Below are 17,375 nucleotides of genomic sequence, written 5' to 3'. Positions count from 1 at the left end.
GTGATGGGGGGCAGGGGCTTGCCCGGGGTCAAGGCTCCTGGGGAGTGATGGGGGGCTGGGGCTTCCTCCAGCGTCTTGGTCAGTCGCTCCATGCCCCCTGACCCCCAGAAGGGAAATTGAGGCACAGAGAGGCCCAGCCTCAGCTCAATCCTACAGGGCCCCCAGAGGACAGTCCTAGGACTGACGGCGGGGAACCCGAGGCACAGAGAGGGGCACAGCCCGCTTGAGGTCCCACAGCGCTCTGGACTGGACACCTTGGCCCCTGAGAGACCCCAAGGGGCAAAGAGGAAACTGAGGTACAGAAAGGGAGAGAGCCGCCGGGGGCCACTCAGCTCTCTGGACTGATCATCCCTCCTAACGGGAAACTGAGGCACCAAGAGGTGCAACGCCAGCCGACGGTGACTCCTCAGGGTCTCGGGAGAAGAGCCAGAGGGATCGCAAGCTGCAGGAGCAGGAGGGAAACTGAGGCACCGAAGAGGATGCCACTCAACCTCTGGGCGTCTCGAGGGTGGAACTGCCCGCGCATGCGCATTCCTCTCGCTCCCCCCACCCCTGTTGGCCTGCTGTGTCCAGGGCTTGCCCCGCCCCGCTGGGCATGCGCCCTTGCTCACACCGCCTGTCAGTCTAAACAATGGAGCCCGGAGCTCACCACATCCACCGCGCACGCGCCCTCCTCCCCACCCGCCGCTGACTAATCGAGCGCAGAGCTGACTCCACCCTCACTGGATGCGACGGCGGTATCTGCCCCAGGAGTGAGGGAAAATGACGGAGAAACTCTCCAAGAGGTGAGTCCGCCTAGCGTTGCTCGCCCCCCCCCACTTCACCCTCCCCTCGTGCCCCATGGGCTGTGGCGGAAGCAGACAGACAGGGAAACTGAGACCCTCGCCAGCCCTCCCCTGTCTAGGGCCGGGGAGGCCGGGAGCTCCGGCGGGGCGGGACCCGGGCAGTGCGCATGCGCTGGCCCAGGGAGGCCGGTCTGAGCGCGCATGCGGAACCCGGGGGCGGGGCCTGTGTGGGAGCGGCGTGTCACGTGGTCCTGGTGGCTCCTCCCCCCCGGGCTGAGGTCTGGGAGAAGCAAGGGGGGGCTGGCAGGTCGTGGGGGCGCTAGGGAGTCGCGGGAGAGGAGGAACCACAGGGAACCCCAAAATAACCATGTTTGTACCTAGGGAAGGCTGAGGCTTGAAGGGGGCAAGTGGGGGCCTACACTCATTAAGCACCTACTGTGTGCTGGGCACGTGCGATACTCGGGGAAGACCCAAGTTCAAATCCAGCCTCAGACGCGTCCAAGCTGGGTGACTCAGGAATGGGGATCACCCTCCCAAGGGTGTGGTGAGGATCCAGCGAGATCCTCTCTGTCTGACCCGCTGACTGCGCCAGATCCCCGGGTTTCATAAGCCCCGGTGAGCCCAGGCGCATGGCCCTGTGCAGACGGCTGTGGGCTGGGCAGGCCCCCCTGATTGGGGATCTGACCAGGAGGGAGAAGGGCCTGCAACACGCTGGACAACCCGTGCCCACGTTGGGCCCGGTCCCAGGCGTCAGGTCAGCCACGTGGAAGCACCCACTGTGTGCCCAGTCAAGGCATGAGCCATTGTTAAGCACCTACTATGCACCCGCCACCATGTCAGGTGCTGGAGACACAAGGAGCTGAAATGGTCACGGGGAGACAGCATGCCTAAACCTCCTCCTGCCAGCCTTCTCTGGCCATCAGGGAGGGATACGCCTTAGCAGGTCATTAAAGTGAATCAGAAGTTGAGGCCGCCCAAAGGGCCTGGGGGACACGCCTGCCGGGTACCAGGCGGGCTGATACAGTGCATCGCTGTTGCTGTTCGGTCGTTTCAGTCGTGTCTGACTGCCCCGACTTCCTTTGGGGTTTTCTTGGCAGAGATATGGGAGGGGTTTGCCATTTCCTTCTCCAGCTCATTTGACAGATGAAGAAACTGAGGCAAACAGGGTGAAGTGACTTGTCCAGGGTCACACAGCTAGTGTCTGAGGCCAGATTTGAACTCGGGAAGATGAGTCTCCCTGACTCCAGGCCCGGCGCTCTATCAACTGAGCCACCAAGCTGCCCTGCCTTAAAAATAGCAAGCATAAGAAATTTAAACTTGCCCTTTTTTCTTCAAGTATGAAGGACATTTTTAGATAAAACCTCAGGTGTGATTTGGGCCTGCAACCTTGATTAAGTGGATACAGCCTGGAAAGGTATCTAGTGTTTCTAAGTGTACCGTCTCCTGGAGCGCTAACAGACTGGTCACTGTGGCCCGGAGGGGCCCCGCCAGCCTCCAGACTGTGCCCCCTGAGCCCAGGTATGACCAGGGCCCGCTGAGCCCACAGCCGTCTGCACAAGGCCATGCGCCTGGGCTCACCGGGGCTTATGAAACCCGGGGATCTGGCGCAGTGAGCGGGTCAGACAGAGAGGATCTCGCTGGATCCTCACCACACCCTTGGGAGGGTGATCCCCATTCCAGAGATTAAGAAACTGAGGCGAGCAGGGGTGAAGTGACTTGTCCAGAATCACCCAGCTAGGACGTGTCTAAGGCTGGATTTGAACTCAGGTGTTCCTGCTCCTTTCATTGTATCACACGTGCCAGGCACACAGTAGGTGAGCACCCCCAGCCTACAGGGAGGTGCTCACCGTGGGCCTGACACCTGAGGCCATGTGGAGTGATCTGTGATCCCCCTGGGCTGGTGCAGGGGCGCAGGAACCTACCGTGGAAACCCCAGACCCTGGAAGCACTCCCATTCACACCACGATTGCCTTGTACTTTTGTCCACAGTGTGAAGATTGCTCCGGGAGCAGTGGTGTGTGTGGAGAGTGAGATCAGGGGAGATGTGACCATAGGTAAGAGGCCAGCATGGCAGGTGAGGAGTCGGGGGGGCAGGGGGGATGGCCCTGTCCAGCACCCAGGCAGCCTGCACCTGGCTCAAAATCAGGCCGCCCATACCCACAGCGGGAGTGAGAGTGGGAGACGGGACCGGCCCAGAAACCAGCAGTTCACGCTAGAGCCATGGCGGGAGATGGACCGGCCCAGAGCCCGGAAAGCCCAGCCCCCAGGCAGCCCTTCCAAGCCACAGAAGGAGAAAGGGTGTGGGCAGCACCCGCTACCAGCCAGTCAGCAACATCTGGGTGGGGCCTGTTAACTCAAGGCAATAAGGGAAAAAGCCAACTCCATGTCTGGGCCAGGGTGGGCAAAAGCAAGGTTGAGGCCAAACCCGGGAATTCCTGCAGAACCTGTCTTAGCTGTTCTGTCAAGGACCAAGCAGGGCTGGTCCAGCCCACCATCCAAGAGCACAGAAGGGAGCAGCCTGGAGACAGGAGTAAAGGGAAGAAACAGACAAACACAATGAAGAAATCCCGTGGCCTGGGAGGGGCCCAGGAGGAGAGGGGAACCCCCTTCAAGTGCAAGGAGAGCCTCAGCCAATGCAACGTCCTGGCCACACCGATGGGAGAGAATTCGAGGGAGACAGAGCCAGAGATACAGAGCTGTGCCTGAAGGAAGGACTCCTGGGAGCCAAAGGCAGACAGGGATAAACTGGGCGCGAGGGCTGGATGCCTGCCTGCCAGAGGAGGCCAAACGGAAAGCAGGGACTCCCACACAGTGGCCACGGCCAAGGACATCCACCGCGCTGGGTGCAACAAGGCCCAGCTCCCAGACAGCCCTCTTCTCTCTTTTGTTCACGGGAATTTCATGCGGTACAATTCATAAACAAAGGGGAATAAAATGGTCATTTAACAAAGATCGTTTTTGACAAAGAACTGGAAATTGAGAGGATGCCCATCAATTGGGGAATGACTGAACGAGTTGTGGTATATGAATGTTATGGAATACTACTGTTCCATAAGAAATGATGAGCAGGCAGACTTCAGAAAAACCTGGAAAGACTTTCATGGACTGATACTGAGTGAAGTGAGCAGAACCAGGAGAACATTGTACACAGTAACAGCCACGTTGTGCGATGACTCATTTTGATTGATAGACTTAACCCTTCTTGGCAATGCCAGGATCTAGGACATCTCCAAAGGCCTCATGATGAAAAATGCTATCCACATCCAAAGAAAGAACTATGGAGCCTGAATGCAGATCGAAGCAGACTGTTTGCTCTGTATTTTGTTGGGCTTTTTTTCATGGTTTTTTTTTTCCTTTTGTTCCGTTTCTTCTTTCACACGACTAATATGGAAATAGGTTTAACATTATTGTACATATGTAATCTATGTCAAATTGCTTACCATTTTAGAAAGTGGGGAGGGGAAGGAGAGATGGAGAAAAATTTGGAACTCAAAATCTTTAAAAAAAAAAAAGTGTTGAAAATTGCCTTTACATGTAATTGGGGGAAAAAATACTTAAAAAAAAGGTAACAAAGGCCATTTCACAGGGTGGCATGGGGGAATCTCTGGCCACTTGGGTTCTAGTGGTGCCATTCACTAGCTGTTTGACCCTGGACAAGTCCACTCTGGGCCTTCATTTCTTCACTGAGCAAATACTCAGGGCCAGAAGACCCTCCACATCCCCAGAAGCTCCACCACCCTCATGAAAAAGTACAAACCCAACCCCCCCCATGCCCACCCCCAGGGAAGGGCTGTAATTGACCCAGCTGGGCCCTTCCCGGCCTTCTGCTGCAAACATCTGGCCAGACCATGCCGGCTGCTATGTTGCTAAGGAACATTACAAACAGATCTTTCTTTTTCTCAAACAAAAGAATCACATGCAATGGAAAGATCCCCGCGTTGTCCAGATACCAGTGCCGTGCTTGGAGTAGTGGGGATGACGCATCCCGAGGCCTCTGTGCCCAAGTCACAGAGCACAAGCAGAGCTTCTGAGGCACCGCCTCTGGCCAGGCAGCCCCAGGCCAGGCCCCTCTGCCCTCTGCCGCCTCTTAAATCCGTTTTCCCCAGCCAAGGGCAAGGCAAAGCGTTCTCGTTGGCTTCTCACCGAAGAATGCCATTTTTCTAGCAATAGGTCAGAAACAAGTACACCCCATGCCAAAAGATTGGAGGGGAAGAAGTATTTATTAAGCACCTGCTACGTGCCAGACGCTTTCCAAACATCTCTTGTGATCCTCACAATAACCCTGGGAGGTTGGTGCCGTCACCATCCTCAGGTAGGGATGAGGAGACTGAGGCCAAGGATGGCAAAGCGCCTTGCCCAGGGCGATCCGGGCAGGACTGTCCACGCCTCCTAGCCTGTACGGGGTACTTACTGCCTGCGCGCTAAGTGCTATGTGCCCCGCTATGTGCCGCGGCCTCTCCGTCACAGCTCCGGCCGCCCAGGCCTGCTGCTGGAGGCGCCTCAAAGGGGGCCCAGCCCTTAGGTGGCGACCCACCCAGGCACACAGCCACAAAAACAACATGAACCCTTGGGGGGCATTTTCTCCCCTCTGCCCCATAACCCAAAACTGTTCCATTAGACAGACCTATTCTGGAAACTGTCTTCTAAAGGCTGGCTATTTCTGAAGCTCTTAACATTCTGCTATCTTTGCTGTGGGCCGGTGTCTACATCTGCAGAGCTGCTGCCCGCAGGCAGAAGGATAAATTGTTTATCAGCTGCTCTGGGGCAAAATCTTTTACTGGCTTACTAAAGTGTTCTTTGTTTGATTTGGTTGGGACCAAAGGCATGAGGTCCAGTATCTCCTGCTGCATCAGGCCACCCTGATGGAAAGTGGGCAGTGAGTGAGCAATTCACGCCCTGCGGGATCAGCCTGAGGCCAGCCAGGGCTTCGCAGGAAGAGAAGCCACGGGTGTCTGGGACAAACGGGATCTTATAAAGCTGAATTAAGAAGGCTTAAGACGTGAAGGAATCCAAAAAAATCTGACTGCAAGAGTGACGAGCATACTTAGATCTCGCACCTGGGGATGGAAAAGCCACTGCCTTCTGGGGTGGTGAAGGGAGCCTGCCGGCCTTCCCTCCGCCTTTATCCTGACTCCGCTTCGGAGCTGGGGGACACAGAGGGGCCACCTGGAGCTGGGGGATGTGGCGGTCTCTGTCGGTCAGGCCTCAATAAATGACAAATCTAGGGGCAGCTAGGTGGCGCAGTGGATAGAGCGCTGGTCCTGAAGTCAGGAGGACCTGAGTTCAAATCCAGCCTCAGACACATAACATGCACTAGCTGTGTGACCCTGGGCAAGTCACTTAACCCCATTGTCTAGCCAAAAAACAGAAAAAGTAAATAAATAAATGACAAATCTTTCTGTTCTGCAAACGTTCCTGCCTCACCTGCACGAAGGAGCAGCCCCGGAGGGATGGCAGGGCTGGTCGCCATGGCGACAGGTCTGCAGAATGGCCTTTTCTCTAAGGCATGGCTCTCAGAGGAGACAGCAGAGGGCCAAACGCGAGATGCAGACACACAGGATTGGGACCAATTTCACTGTAAGACAACGGGCTGCTGGCATTGTAGGGAGAGGGGGATGGCTTCGGGGGGCATGCATCAGAAGACAGACCCAGCCAACAGGCAAATACAGGTGCTCAAAAGCTGCCCAGGCTCTCCACCATGCCCCCCGCCCTGTCTTCAGCCCCCTGCAAGGCAGCTCAGAGATGATGGAAATCACTGCGGTCAGCCATCCTTTATGATTTCAGCGCTAGGCTTCTCACCAGTGGGATGCTTCTCGTTGCAAACTCCGCACCAATAGTTTTCTGCCTGTGTAGCCAAGCTCACAGACCATCACGCTTTGCTACCCCAGAGGCCTAGTAAGGACAACTTTAAAGAGCTGGCCCTGCTCCCCGTCTTTGGTGCTCGTGGCGGATCGGCGGCAGTTGGGCCGGGGGAGCCTGGGCCAGAGCCGCTGCAGAGGCCAGACATGGATGGGCGCATCTCTTCCTCACGGCGGACCGCCGACGTGGGTCTGAAACAGACTATGTCGTAACCCATGGGAAATGAGTGGAGGTGGTCAGATCATCAGCTGATGACGATGGCAAAGTCCTGCTGGCTGCGTTCAGAGCGGGGTCTTCGAGGCGTGGGGCGGGGGGGGCAGGATCCAGCCTTCCTCCTCATTCAAGCTTTTCCTTCAGTTCTTTTGGAATCTTACCTTGGTTGGGGCCAGAAGCCCTCAGGCCTTCTTAGAGTCTTGTGTGCGTGGATGTAAGAAAGAGTGCGTTTGGGTCTCCTTCCAGACAGAATTAGCCGGAGTGCCGCAGCGGCTCCTGTATCCGGGGCGCCTCTCTCTTTTCTCTGCCCCATGACAGGGGCTCCCTTTCCCATCCCAGCAGGGCTCTTTGAGCTGCAGATGGGTACTCCCTGAACTTACCTTGCCAGCCTCTCATTGGTCTGAGCGTGTCTGCTTTCTTCCCTGGAGCATCCCCTCTTTCAGCTCCAGTGGGGCTCCCCAGAGACGCCCCTGCCCCGGGAGGAAGGGCAGTTCTTGGCCGATCCAAGGCAGCTGGCGGGGCCGCAGTGGTGAGAGTGTCGGGCCTGGAGTCAGGAAGACCTGAGTTCAAATCCAGCCTCAGCCTCTTCCCAGCTGTGGGCCCCCTGCCTCAGTCCCTGAACCTCCGTACAATGGGGATCAGACTCATACCCCCCTCCCGGGCCGTGTTTGTAAAGTGCTTTGTAAACAAAAAGGGCTCCAGAAAAATGCCAGTTCATTATCAGTGCTGCAGAAAGGATTATCCAGAATCTGGAGTCACAGGATCTGGGTTCAAATCCTGGCTTTGCCTGTGTACCCTTGGGGAGGTCAGTTTACTTCCCTTGGGCCTATTTCCTCGTTGTAGAAAAAGGGGTTGGATTAGATGATCAGTAGGTACTTTGTAGCTCTAAACCTGAGATCCCCTACTCACTCCATCCAGAACCCATCCCTCGGTGCCTTAGTTTCCTCACTTGTAAAATGAGGTAGGATGTGGCCGGGTTAGGGCATCATTCCTCGTGAGATGCAACCATGTCACTTGGGAGGGGACAGGAGTGCCTGCCCTTCAACCCAGACCAATCTTCCTTTTGTAAAAATCGATCAGATCCTGTGATTTCTCTGCTCAAGTCCCTCAGGTCTCCTGCTGAACTAAGCCCAAACCCCACAGTGTGACGTGACATTCAGGGCCCCCGAGACCCGGCCCTGGCCCGCTCACCAGGCAGTCTCACCTCCTGCTGCTTTCTCCCAACGAACTGAACCCTGATGGCTGGTCCATGTTCTCCTGCCCCCACGGGCCTAATTACCCCTCACGCCCTAATTCCCTGTGCCTGGACCCCCAGTCTGTGCCGGCTCAGGGAGTGCCTCCCCCTGCCCCATATCCTGCCCTTCAGGTTCAGGCTGTTTGGGTAAGCCACAGGGCCGGCAGGGACCTCAGAGCCCCTCATTTTATAGAAGAGGAAACTGAGGCCCAGGAGGGGAAGGGACTCATCCAAGGTCACACTGAGAGGAAGTAGGAGAGATCTGGGAGTAGGGATTTGAACCCAGGTCCCCTGTCTCTTTCCACTGACAATAGCCTCGAATTTCTCTTTTGTATCAGTCCCCAGCGCTGCTCATTGACAAAGGTTTGTTGTTGGTAAACGTGAGGCTGGCCAGCTTTGCCCACTTCACAGCGAGGCCAATGAGAACATCCTGTCCTGCTTCCTCCACAGGCCCCCGGACGGTGATTCACCCAAAGGCCCGGATCATTGCGGAAGCTGGGCCAATCGTGATTGGGGAGGGTAACCTCATCGAGGAGCAGGCCCTGATCCTCAATGGGTGAGTACCAGCATCCGCGATGGTCAGCCTGGGAACCAAGCCCCTGGAGGCTTCTGCGTTGGGGGCCCCCTCCACCCCCCCGCCCCGAGGGACTGACGAGAGGCCTGAGGAGAGACATGCTCAGCCCAGCTCCGCTCCCGGGGACCACGACGGGCCTTGGGAATCAGACGGAGGGCCTTTGCCCGGGGAAAAGGGGAGCCTTGGGGATGGGATGGGTTTAGGAAGATGACTTTGGCCCCTGGGTCCTCCTGGGCTGTTTCCTGAGGACTTGTTTCATGCTCACTTACCTGGACTTTTACCAGCAGCTAAATTGGAAGCAGTTGGATCCAGAAACAAATGCTGGCGTGATTGAGGTTTACTGTGGGCCGACGTTTGGGATTCGTAAATTGAGGGGAATGTGTTCAGAAAGCTTTCTGAAAACGTGCTTGTCCTTTCCACAGGTATCCTGAAAACATCCTCCCTGACACAGAGGACGTGGAGCCCAAGCCCATGGTCATCGGCACCAACAACGTGTTTGAAGTTGGCTGTTGTATCCTTTGCAGTGAGGACACCGCCCCGAGGGTGGCCGCCCTGCTCCTGCCGTGATAACGGGGACACAGGCGGTGGATCTGGGGTTCCTGCTCTCCTCGGGAGGGGGTCCTGGGCTCTCGGCGGGCTCGGGGTGTGCCCCTGTGGGTGCCTGGGCCGGGCCTCGGCTCCAGCTCCGAGCTCCGAGCCCCGGGGCCTGGCTGCAGTGCAGACCCCGCCAGCGCCACCCTCGCACTCCTGCAGCACCGTCACCAGCTCAGCGATTTGGTGGGAAATCTGGCCGGGCTGGAGCTGCAGGCAGAGCCGCAGCTGTGGCCGGGGCGGGGGGGGCAGCGTCAGGGTCCAGGCGCTCAGCGCGCATCCATCCTTGCCCCTTCTCCTCTCAGTTTCCCAGCTCAAGTTTACAGCTTGTGTCCAGTGGACAGAGCACTGATGCCCTGGGGGTCAAGAAGACCTGAGTTCAAGTCTGGCTGCAGCCACCTCCCAGCTGGGTTATCCTGCCTCTGTTTCCCCATCTGTGAAATGGGGATAATAACAGCACCTGCCTCCCAGGGTGGTTGTGAGGCTCCGATGCCAGGTACTTGGCTGACCTTGAAGGATTGTCCTGATGGAGGAGGCGTGGGAGCTCTAGCTGCGGGTCATTGTGCCCCCTCTGGGCTCCTCCCCCCGGAGGCGTCTCTCCAGGCCTGGGGAAGGCCCTGAGGTCAGGGGGAAGGCAAAGCGCTGTTGGGTGAGCTCACGTCCCTGTCCCTCGTTGAGGCCTGCGTCGTGCTCCTGTTCAGATGAGAGGCTCACTCTCAGCACGTGTAAATGCCCCGGGCACACATCCTGCTTTCCCCTCAAAGCCCGCTCTCTGTATTGTTTGCAGTTCTTTCCGCTTTTTGACCTCATCTTTTACTTAACCCTCATTTCCAGACTCTGAAGCCATGAAGATGGGAGACAACAATGTCATCGAATCCAAAGGTGAACGTCAGTTACCCAGCATTCATTAAGCCCCTACTGTGTGCCGAGTGCTGAGGGCGCAAGGACAAAGAAGGGAGCCACCCCTACTTCCAGGGAGCTCCCTTTCCAGTGGGGAGACGAGGGTGGAGCCAAATGCAAATGCAAATGGGGAGGGCACGCCAGGCATGGGAGAGGTCTGGGATAAAGGCTCAGAGATGAGAGACGGCCTGTCACGGGGACAAGTTGTGAAGGGCCTTCCCGGCTCTCCAGAGGAGTTTCTGCTCCATCCTGGAGACAACAGGAAGGCCTGGAGGTGGTCGAGGAGGGGAGGCCCATTGTCAGATCTGAGCTTGCGCAGAGGGCCTCTGGGGAGAGGCGGTGAGGGCGAGGGCGAGGGCCCCTCGCGGAGGGGGCGGTCAGCAGAAGCTCGTGGAACCCCTTCTGATCACCTCTTCTTTACTTCCCTGGGAGATAAGCGCCATGAGGGCAGGGAGCATTTCATTTTTGTCTGTAAAAGGGCCAGGCCTTTCTTTCCAGTCATGTCCAACTGTTTGTGGCCCCGTTTGGGGTTTTCTCAGCAGAGATACTGGAGCGGTTTGCCATGTCCTCCAGCTCGTTTGACAGATGAGGAAACTGAGGCCAGGAGGATGAAGTGACTTGCCCAGTGTCACCCAGCTAGTGTCTGAGGCTGGATTTGAACAGGCAGCTAGGCCCTTGATAAGGGTGTGTTGAGGCCTCTGGTGAGCCGTTTCTCCGGAGCTGGCTGTTCTGGCTGTGTGTGTCCATCTCTGCCCAACTCTGTGTGGTTTCCAGGGACCGTGTTCTTGCCCCTTCGCCCAGGATGTTCCTCAGGGCTCCGTCCCTGACCCCCTTCCCTTTTCTTTTTTAATTAATTAATTTATTTTTAGATTTCAGCATTCACTTCCATAAGCTTTTGAGTTTTACATTTTTCTCCTCCTCCCTCCCTGTCTCCCTCCCCAAGACAGCGCACAATCTGATATAGGCTCTACATATACATTCCTGTGAAACATATCTTCGCATTAGTCATGTTGTAAGTAAGAATCAGAACCAATAGGAGGAACCACCAGAAAGAGGAAACAAAACACAACAGAAGAAAAAATAGCAAACAGTCTGCTTCGATCAGCATTCAGACTCCATAGTTCTTTCTTCTTTGTGGACGGCATTTTCCATCACGAGGCCTTTGGAGATATCTCGTCTTAGACCTTTGTATTGCTGAGAAGGGCTCAGTCAATCAATGTTAGTCATCTCACAACGTGGCTGTTGTTGTGTACAACATTCTCCTGGTTCTGCTCACTTCACTCAGCATCAGTCCATACAAGTCTCTCCAGGTTTTTCTGAAGTCTGTGTGCTCATCGTTTCTTATAGCACAATAGTATTCCATCACATTCATATACCACAACTTGTTCAGCCATTTCCCAAATGGAAAGGCATCCCCTCAATTTCCAATTCTTTGCCACCACAGTGAGAACTACTATAAATATTTTTGTACAAGTGGGACTGTTGTTATGATCTCTTTGGGATATAACCCTGTGGTATTGCTGGGTCAAAGGGTATGCACATTTTTATAGCCCTTTGGGCCTAGTTCCAACTTGCCTTCCATAATGGTTGGATCAGTTCACAACTCCACCAACCTCCCTTCCCTTTTCTCTCTGTACTCAGTAATCTCATCAGCTCCCAAGCTTCAGCTGTCATTGGTGACACACGCCCAGCCCTAGCGTCCCTCCTGTGCTCCAGGCCTGTGTCACCACCCGTCTGTTGGACGTCTTGTAGACATCTCAAAGTCAGCACGTCCAAACGGATCTCATCCTCCTTGCCCACACTTGTGCGTTTCTGCCAAAGGCACCCCCATCCCTCCAGGCTCCTGGGTTCATGCCTCACTGCCATCGTCGGCACCTCGTGTCTCCCTCAGCCCCCATCTCTGGCCACTGGCCGTCCTCCTCCTCAGCATCTCTCGGGTCCGTCCCCTTCTCGCGCTCCTGTGGCCACTGCCCCAGGTCAGCCTTCATCGCCTCTCTCCTGGGCGTCCTGAGCGGCGTCCCTTCTTCCCTGCAGGCTCTCCCCTCTGCCTTCCGTACTTGGTACAGCTGCCATGGCCCGCTCTGAGCAGGCCACTGCCTGCTGGGTCATCTCCAGCGGCTCCCCTTCAGCTTGGGGGTTAAACGCACGCGCCTTCCTCTGGCCTCGAGAGCCTTTCTCTACCTGCCCCGGCCGCCTTTCCAGGCTTCTTCGCGCCTTCCTCGGTCCAGCCCAGCTGGCCCCGAGGCTCTGTGTGTCACTGTCAGGCTTTGTTGTGATGGTGCCTCGAGTCGGTTGGTTATTCTCCTGTACCGGATTGTAGGCGTTCTATTAGTGGTGTCCTGGTCCTGCTCACGTGGCTCTGCATCCGTTCACCCAAGTCTTCCAGGTTTCTCTGCTTTTGTCCCTTTCTTCATTTCCATCCGTCCCATCCCTAGATCATCTTCTGCTCCGCCGTGCCCCAGCTGATGGACGCCCCTCAGAAAGTGCTGTCCTCAAGGTTGGCGTGCCCTCTGTGTTGGCTGCGTTGGGAGCACAGGCCTCGCGGTGACGGCGTACGCTGGGGGACCTTGGCGGTGCGGGTGCAGCTCCTTTCCAGAATGTCTGCCCCAGGGCCCAGCGTGGCTCCCATGCACCCGTGTGCCTGTCCTCCCAAGAGCCCTTGCAAGTCCTTTGTCACACGCTGTCCCTTCGTGGCGCCATTAGCAGACTGCCAGCTGACACAGAGCTCATGCGGCGGGTCAAAAGCCTGCTGGTGTTTTTCCTTGTTTTTTCAAGGTCTGTAGAAATCCGCGCAACTCTTACGGCCTTCTCCAGTATCCTGAGACCAGCCTTCTTAACGGTTCACACCTCAGGCTTCAGTCACGTCTCTGCATTGAACCTCTGGCTCATCTACATTAGGCCTGGCCGTCATCTGCCCACAGAGACCCGGGCCGCATCGCTGCCGTGTTGTGGGCCTGGCGTTGACCGGCCTTACCCCGCTCCTCAGGGAAGCGCCTCCCGGCCTTCTCCATGGCACCGAGTGCCAGCTGGCCTTCTAGGCAGGGTTCCTGTCCTGAGGGAGGGTTCCTGTCCTGAGGGAGGGTGGCTTAACCACAGTCAGGGAGACCCGAGGTCAAGCCCTGCCTCCACGCGGTGCCCCGGCAGCTCTGTACCAGCATCAGGGGCCTTGGTGGAGGGCTTTCCTCCCCTGGGAGTGCCACGTGCTGACAGGCCCAGCCCCTCACCCTCTTTCTTCCTAAGGGGAATCCAGAAGGTCGGGGCTGGGGGAGGGGATTGCTAGAAGCAGGCGTTCCAGACATTTGGAAGCTTTGAGGCCGAGCCAGGGACGGCCTTGACGCGCCTGCCCTCACGTGCTCCGCCGACGCCAGCCAGCAACCTTGTGTGCCAGAGCCCTGGGGCTGCAGTCTGGTCAGATTAGCCTTGTGTAGCCGGCAGCCCTGGTGCTGAGGCTTCACGGCCATGGAAGTGATGGGTGCTCTCTTTGCTGCCCACCTGAGCCGAGCCAAGCTCGACTGCCCCTAGGCCTGGCATTGACTGGGTGTGCTGACTGTGCAGGGGGTGGATTGCTGAAGTAATGTGATGTACTAACCAGTCAGTCAGTAAACATTAAGTGCCACGATGTGCTGGGCACTGGGCTAAGCACGGGGGATACACAGAGGGGCAAAAGACAGTTCCTGCCCTCAAGAAGCTTCCAATCTAACCACATACAAACAAGCTGTAGACAGGATAACTAGGGAGTACTGACCAGAGGGATGGCGCTGGAACAACGAGGGCTGGGAGGCCTTCCTGGAGAAGGTGGGACTTTACTTGGGGCCCAAAGGAAGCCGGGAAGGTCAGGAGGCAGAGCGTTCCAGGCCTGGGAGCGGCCCGAGAGAATGCCTGGAGCTGAGAGGCAGAGGGTCCTGTTGGTGGAACAGCCAGGAGGCCGGGGTCACTGGATGAAGAGGACGTGGTGGGGGTTATGTTGGAGCCCCTGGAGGTTACTGAGTGACACGGTCAAACCTGCGCTTTAGGAAAATCCCTTTGGGGGCTGAGTGGAGGATGGACTGGAGTGGGGAGAGGCAGGCAGACCACCCGCAGCTCTTGCAGCAGTCCAGGTGCGAGGTGATGAAGGTCTGTCCAGGGTCGGGGCGGCATCAGAGGAGAGAAGGGGGCAGATTCGAGAGATGCTGCAGAGGGGAAGTCATCAGGCTTGGCCAGAGCTGGATATGGGGGTGAGGGAGAGTGAGGAGTCCAGGATGACTCCTAGAGACTGGGAGGAGGGGGTGCCCTCCACAGTGATACGGAAAGGGTCGGGGAAAAGTTGGCGAGTTCTGAGTTTACGGTGTCTGCTGGACATTGAGTTCAGATGTCTGAAAGGCATTTGGAGATGTGATATTGGAGGCCGACAGAGTCTGGGGCAGTGACAGTCTTTAGCATAGAGATGGTCATTAAATCCACCGGTGCTGATGAGATCCCCAGGAGGAGGGCCCAGGACAGAACCCGAGGGACAGCTCTGGTTGGAGGCATGACCAGAAAGAGAGACAGAAGGAATGCTCAGAGAGGTGGGAGGGGAGTCGAGAGACAGGGGTGTCCTCCACACCTAGAGAGGAGAGGGGGATCGGCAGAGGCTGGGGAGAAGGACTGAGAAGAGGCCGCTTGATCGGACCACCAAGAGCTCTTTGTCCTGGCGCTCTGGTCACAGCTGAGCAGCCCGGGGAGGAAGGGAGGACAGCAGGTGCTGCAGGCCAGGGCAGCCTCCCGGCTAGGGCTGGTGCAAGTGGCCCGAGGGCATCCTTCGGTGGACAGGAGCTCAAGGCAGTGGCGGACAGCACACGCTTAGTCCAGCGCCATTCTTATTCATAGAATTCTTCTATTTTACATCCGATCCCTTCCCCTGGACCCCGGTCTTTGCTTCCTTCAGCCTGTGGTCCCCACCCCTGCCCTTCATGGCCGCCAGTGCCCACCCTGTGACCCCTGCCTTCAGCAGCCTCACCCTTTACCTCTGATTCAGCCCAGGTGGTATCAGAGGTCAGGGGGTGGGAGGGTCCTGGGGGTTATCTAGTGTACCCCTCCTCATTTTATACATGAGAAAACTGAAGTCCAGCAAAGGGAAGGAATTTGCGCCAGGCCAGCCAAGTAGCTGAGCTGGGACGTAGCCTCTGGTCCTTCTAGGCTGAGGTGAGGGCTCTGGCCGGTGCGCTTGCCCAAGCAGCCCAGCGAGGCTGAGGGCCCAGGGGTGCAGCAGACCGCCTCAGGGGCCCTGCCTCGTTTTCCCCTGAGCTCAGCATGGGCCTCACACTTCTGGGTGTGCAAGTCTGCAGCTTGACCCCGTCTCCTTCCTCGTGGGGCGGATGCCACCTCCAGGGGTCCCCTGGCTCTTACCTGTCTCCCTCAGAGAAGTCTCCCCCAGCCCCCTCAGAGCTCTGCTGCCCCTGCCTGTCCCGTGGCCCTCCCTGCTGACAGCCATGCCCTTGCCCACAGCCCACGTTGGGAGGAACGTGATCTTGACCAGCGGCTGCATCATCGGGGCCTGCTGCAACCTGAACACCTTTGAGGTGATCCCCGAGAACACCGTCATCTACGGGGCCGATTGCCTGCGCCGGGTTCAGACGGAGAGACCTCAGGTGCGTCCAGTGGGGAGGGCCCTCTCTGCCCCCCGATCCCTCAGGGCGCATCCTGGCCTCCCGCTCCCTCCTGGGGTCCTGCTTTACTTCTGAAGCAGATGCGCTGGAATTTATAGATAGCCGGGTGGGCTTTGCTCGCTCTGAGACTTCCTGCCACCCGAGGGCCCGTCACGGGTTGCGCTTGGGACCCCAGGGCCCCAGGATCGTTTCTGCCCCTGGCATCGATGAGGGGGCGTGTTGGTGCTTGGCCCTGGTGCCCCCATATGAGGTGCTCAGGGTCACTCTGCCAAGAGGGCTCCTTTCCCCAGGTGGGCGTGGAGGCAGCTGGTGCTCAGGCTCAGGCCTGCACCCGGATGTTATGTTGCTAATGGGCGGCTCCTTGTGTCTTTTGTCCCCAGCCCCAAACCCTCCAGCTGGATTTCCTGATGAAAATTTTGCCCAACTACCACCACTTGAAGAAGACCACGAAGGTGATCACAGCCCCCACCAAGAGCTGAGCGGGCAGCGGCAGCCTTGGGATGCGGCCCCTGGGGAGGCCGCGAGGAAGGAAGGCCGCCTCTTTGGCCGTTCTTCGTGTTTACACGGTCCCTCCTCGGCGTTTCCTCACAGGCTTTGTCATTGCCGCGATAACCCGTCTTGTAGCTAGGTAGCTGTGTGTGCGCCCTTAGAGCTGGGGCCTCGGCCCCCAGAAGCCCAGGCGCAGGAGGGCTCCGCGTGTGGCCCGTCCTTCACCCATCCTCCCTGGCTATAATTAAGGTGACCCTCCAGGCCTGGTGTGAGTTCCTGTGTCTCCTGTGTCATGGCCCGAGGCCCCCGGATGGCTCCCGGAGGCCTTTGCCCCTTGGGGGCCCGTGGGCCTGCCGGGGAGGGCCCTTCTGTGTCTGCCTCAGTGCTCCCACCCCATCGTCCTGTGACCCCCTTCTAATAGGCACTGAATACAGAAATAAAGACGGCGGTGCAGGTGGATCGTTCACATGGCTGGCTCCACCGCGAATCCTCCTCGAATCCTCGGGTTCGTTTCTTCCTGTGTCGACATGACCCCCATCCCTGCCATTCCAGCCCGTTGAAGGGGCCCAGTGCCCCAGCCTCTGCCGACCACTCAGGTTTGGCCGCCACGGTCACCCTGCCAGGCCTCGGCCTCAGGGGCCCTTTCTGGCTCGGGGCAGGGTTTGTGCGCTGCTCCCTGGAGAGGCCACCCTCACCCCAGCAGGGCCTGCAGGGCGGGTCCAGTCGGGGCAGGCACCTGTGCCTGTGTGCCCCTCCAGGCATCTCAGGGATGCCGGGATGTCCCCCCCTGGGGAAAGGTCAGCTTCAGACGGGGAGACCTCCCTTTTCTTTCACTCAAACCCATTTGATGGCCCAGGGGTAGGGAACCTGCTGCCCCGAGGCCACACGTGGCCCTCTAGGTCCTCGGGTGTGGCCTTTTGACTCATTCTTTGATGAAGGGGATTTGTTGTGTCAAGTTTGGATTCGATCAGAGGGCCGCACCAGAGGACCTAGAGGGCCACGTGTGGCCTCGGGGCAGCAGGTTCCCCACCCCTGGGCTAGATGATGGGGTCCTTCCTGGGCCTCAGTCTCTTTATCTGTAAAGAGGTTAGACTAGATGATGTCAG

At 57.6% G+C, this 17,375-nt stretch overlaps 1 protein-coding gene across 1 annotated transcript; it reads left to right on the top strand.

The window, feature by feature from the left end:
* The first annotated feature begins 681 nt into the window (after nt 1-681).
* On the top strand, nt 682-16,767 carry LOC114032943 (dynactin subunit 6). The gene is made up of 7 exons (XM_027848399.1): nt 682-785; nt 2,775-2,839; nt 8,542-8,647; nt 9,088-9,176; nt 10,091-10,138; nt 15,620-15,762; nt 16,161-16,767. The coding sequence occupies exons 1-7, from the start codon at nt 763-765 to the stop codon at nt 16,257-16,259; spliced, it is 573 nt and encodes a 190-aa protein (XP_027704200.1). The 5' UTR covers nt 682-762; the 3' UTR covers nt 16,260-16,767.
* The last annotated feature ends 608 nt before the right edge of the window (nt 16,768-17,375 follow it).

This window comes from Vombatus ursinus, unplaced genomic scaffold, assembly GCF_900497805.2.
Source record: "Vombatus ursinus unplaced genomic scaffold, bare-nosed wombat genome assembly UNPS02006076.1, whole genome shotgun sequence".
Lineage (NCBI taxonomy): Eukaryota > Metazoa > Chordata > Mammalia > Diprotodontia > Vombatidae > Vombatus > Vombatus ursinus.
The sequence above is the reverse complement of the archived record's forward strand: the minus strand, read 5'-3'. Positions and strand labels throughout refer to the sequence as shown.

What these genes read in the sequence shown, in the direction of transcription:
- LOC114032943 (XM_027848399.1), top strand. Translation starts at nt 763, where the DNA reads ATGACGGAGAAACTCTCCAAGAG. An exon ending in ACGGAGAAACTCTCCAAGAG is followed by an intron (nt 786 to 2,774) that starts GTGAGTCCGCCT and finishes TTTTGTCCACAG; the next exon opens with TGTGAAGATTGCTCCGGGAG. An exon ending in CGTGTTTGAAGTTGGCTGTT is followed by an intron (nt 9,177 to 10,090) that starts GTATCCTTTGCA and finishes CCTCATTTCCAG; the next exon opens with ACTCTGAAGCCATGAAGATG.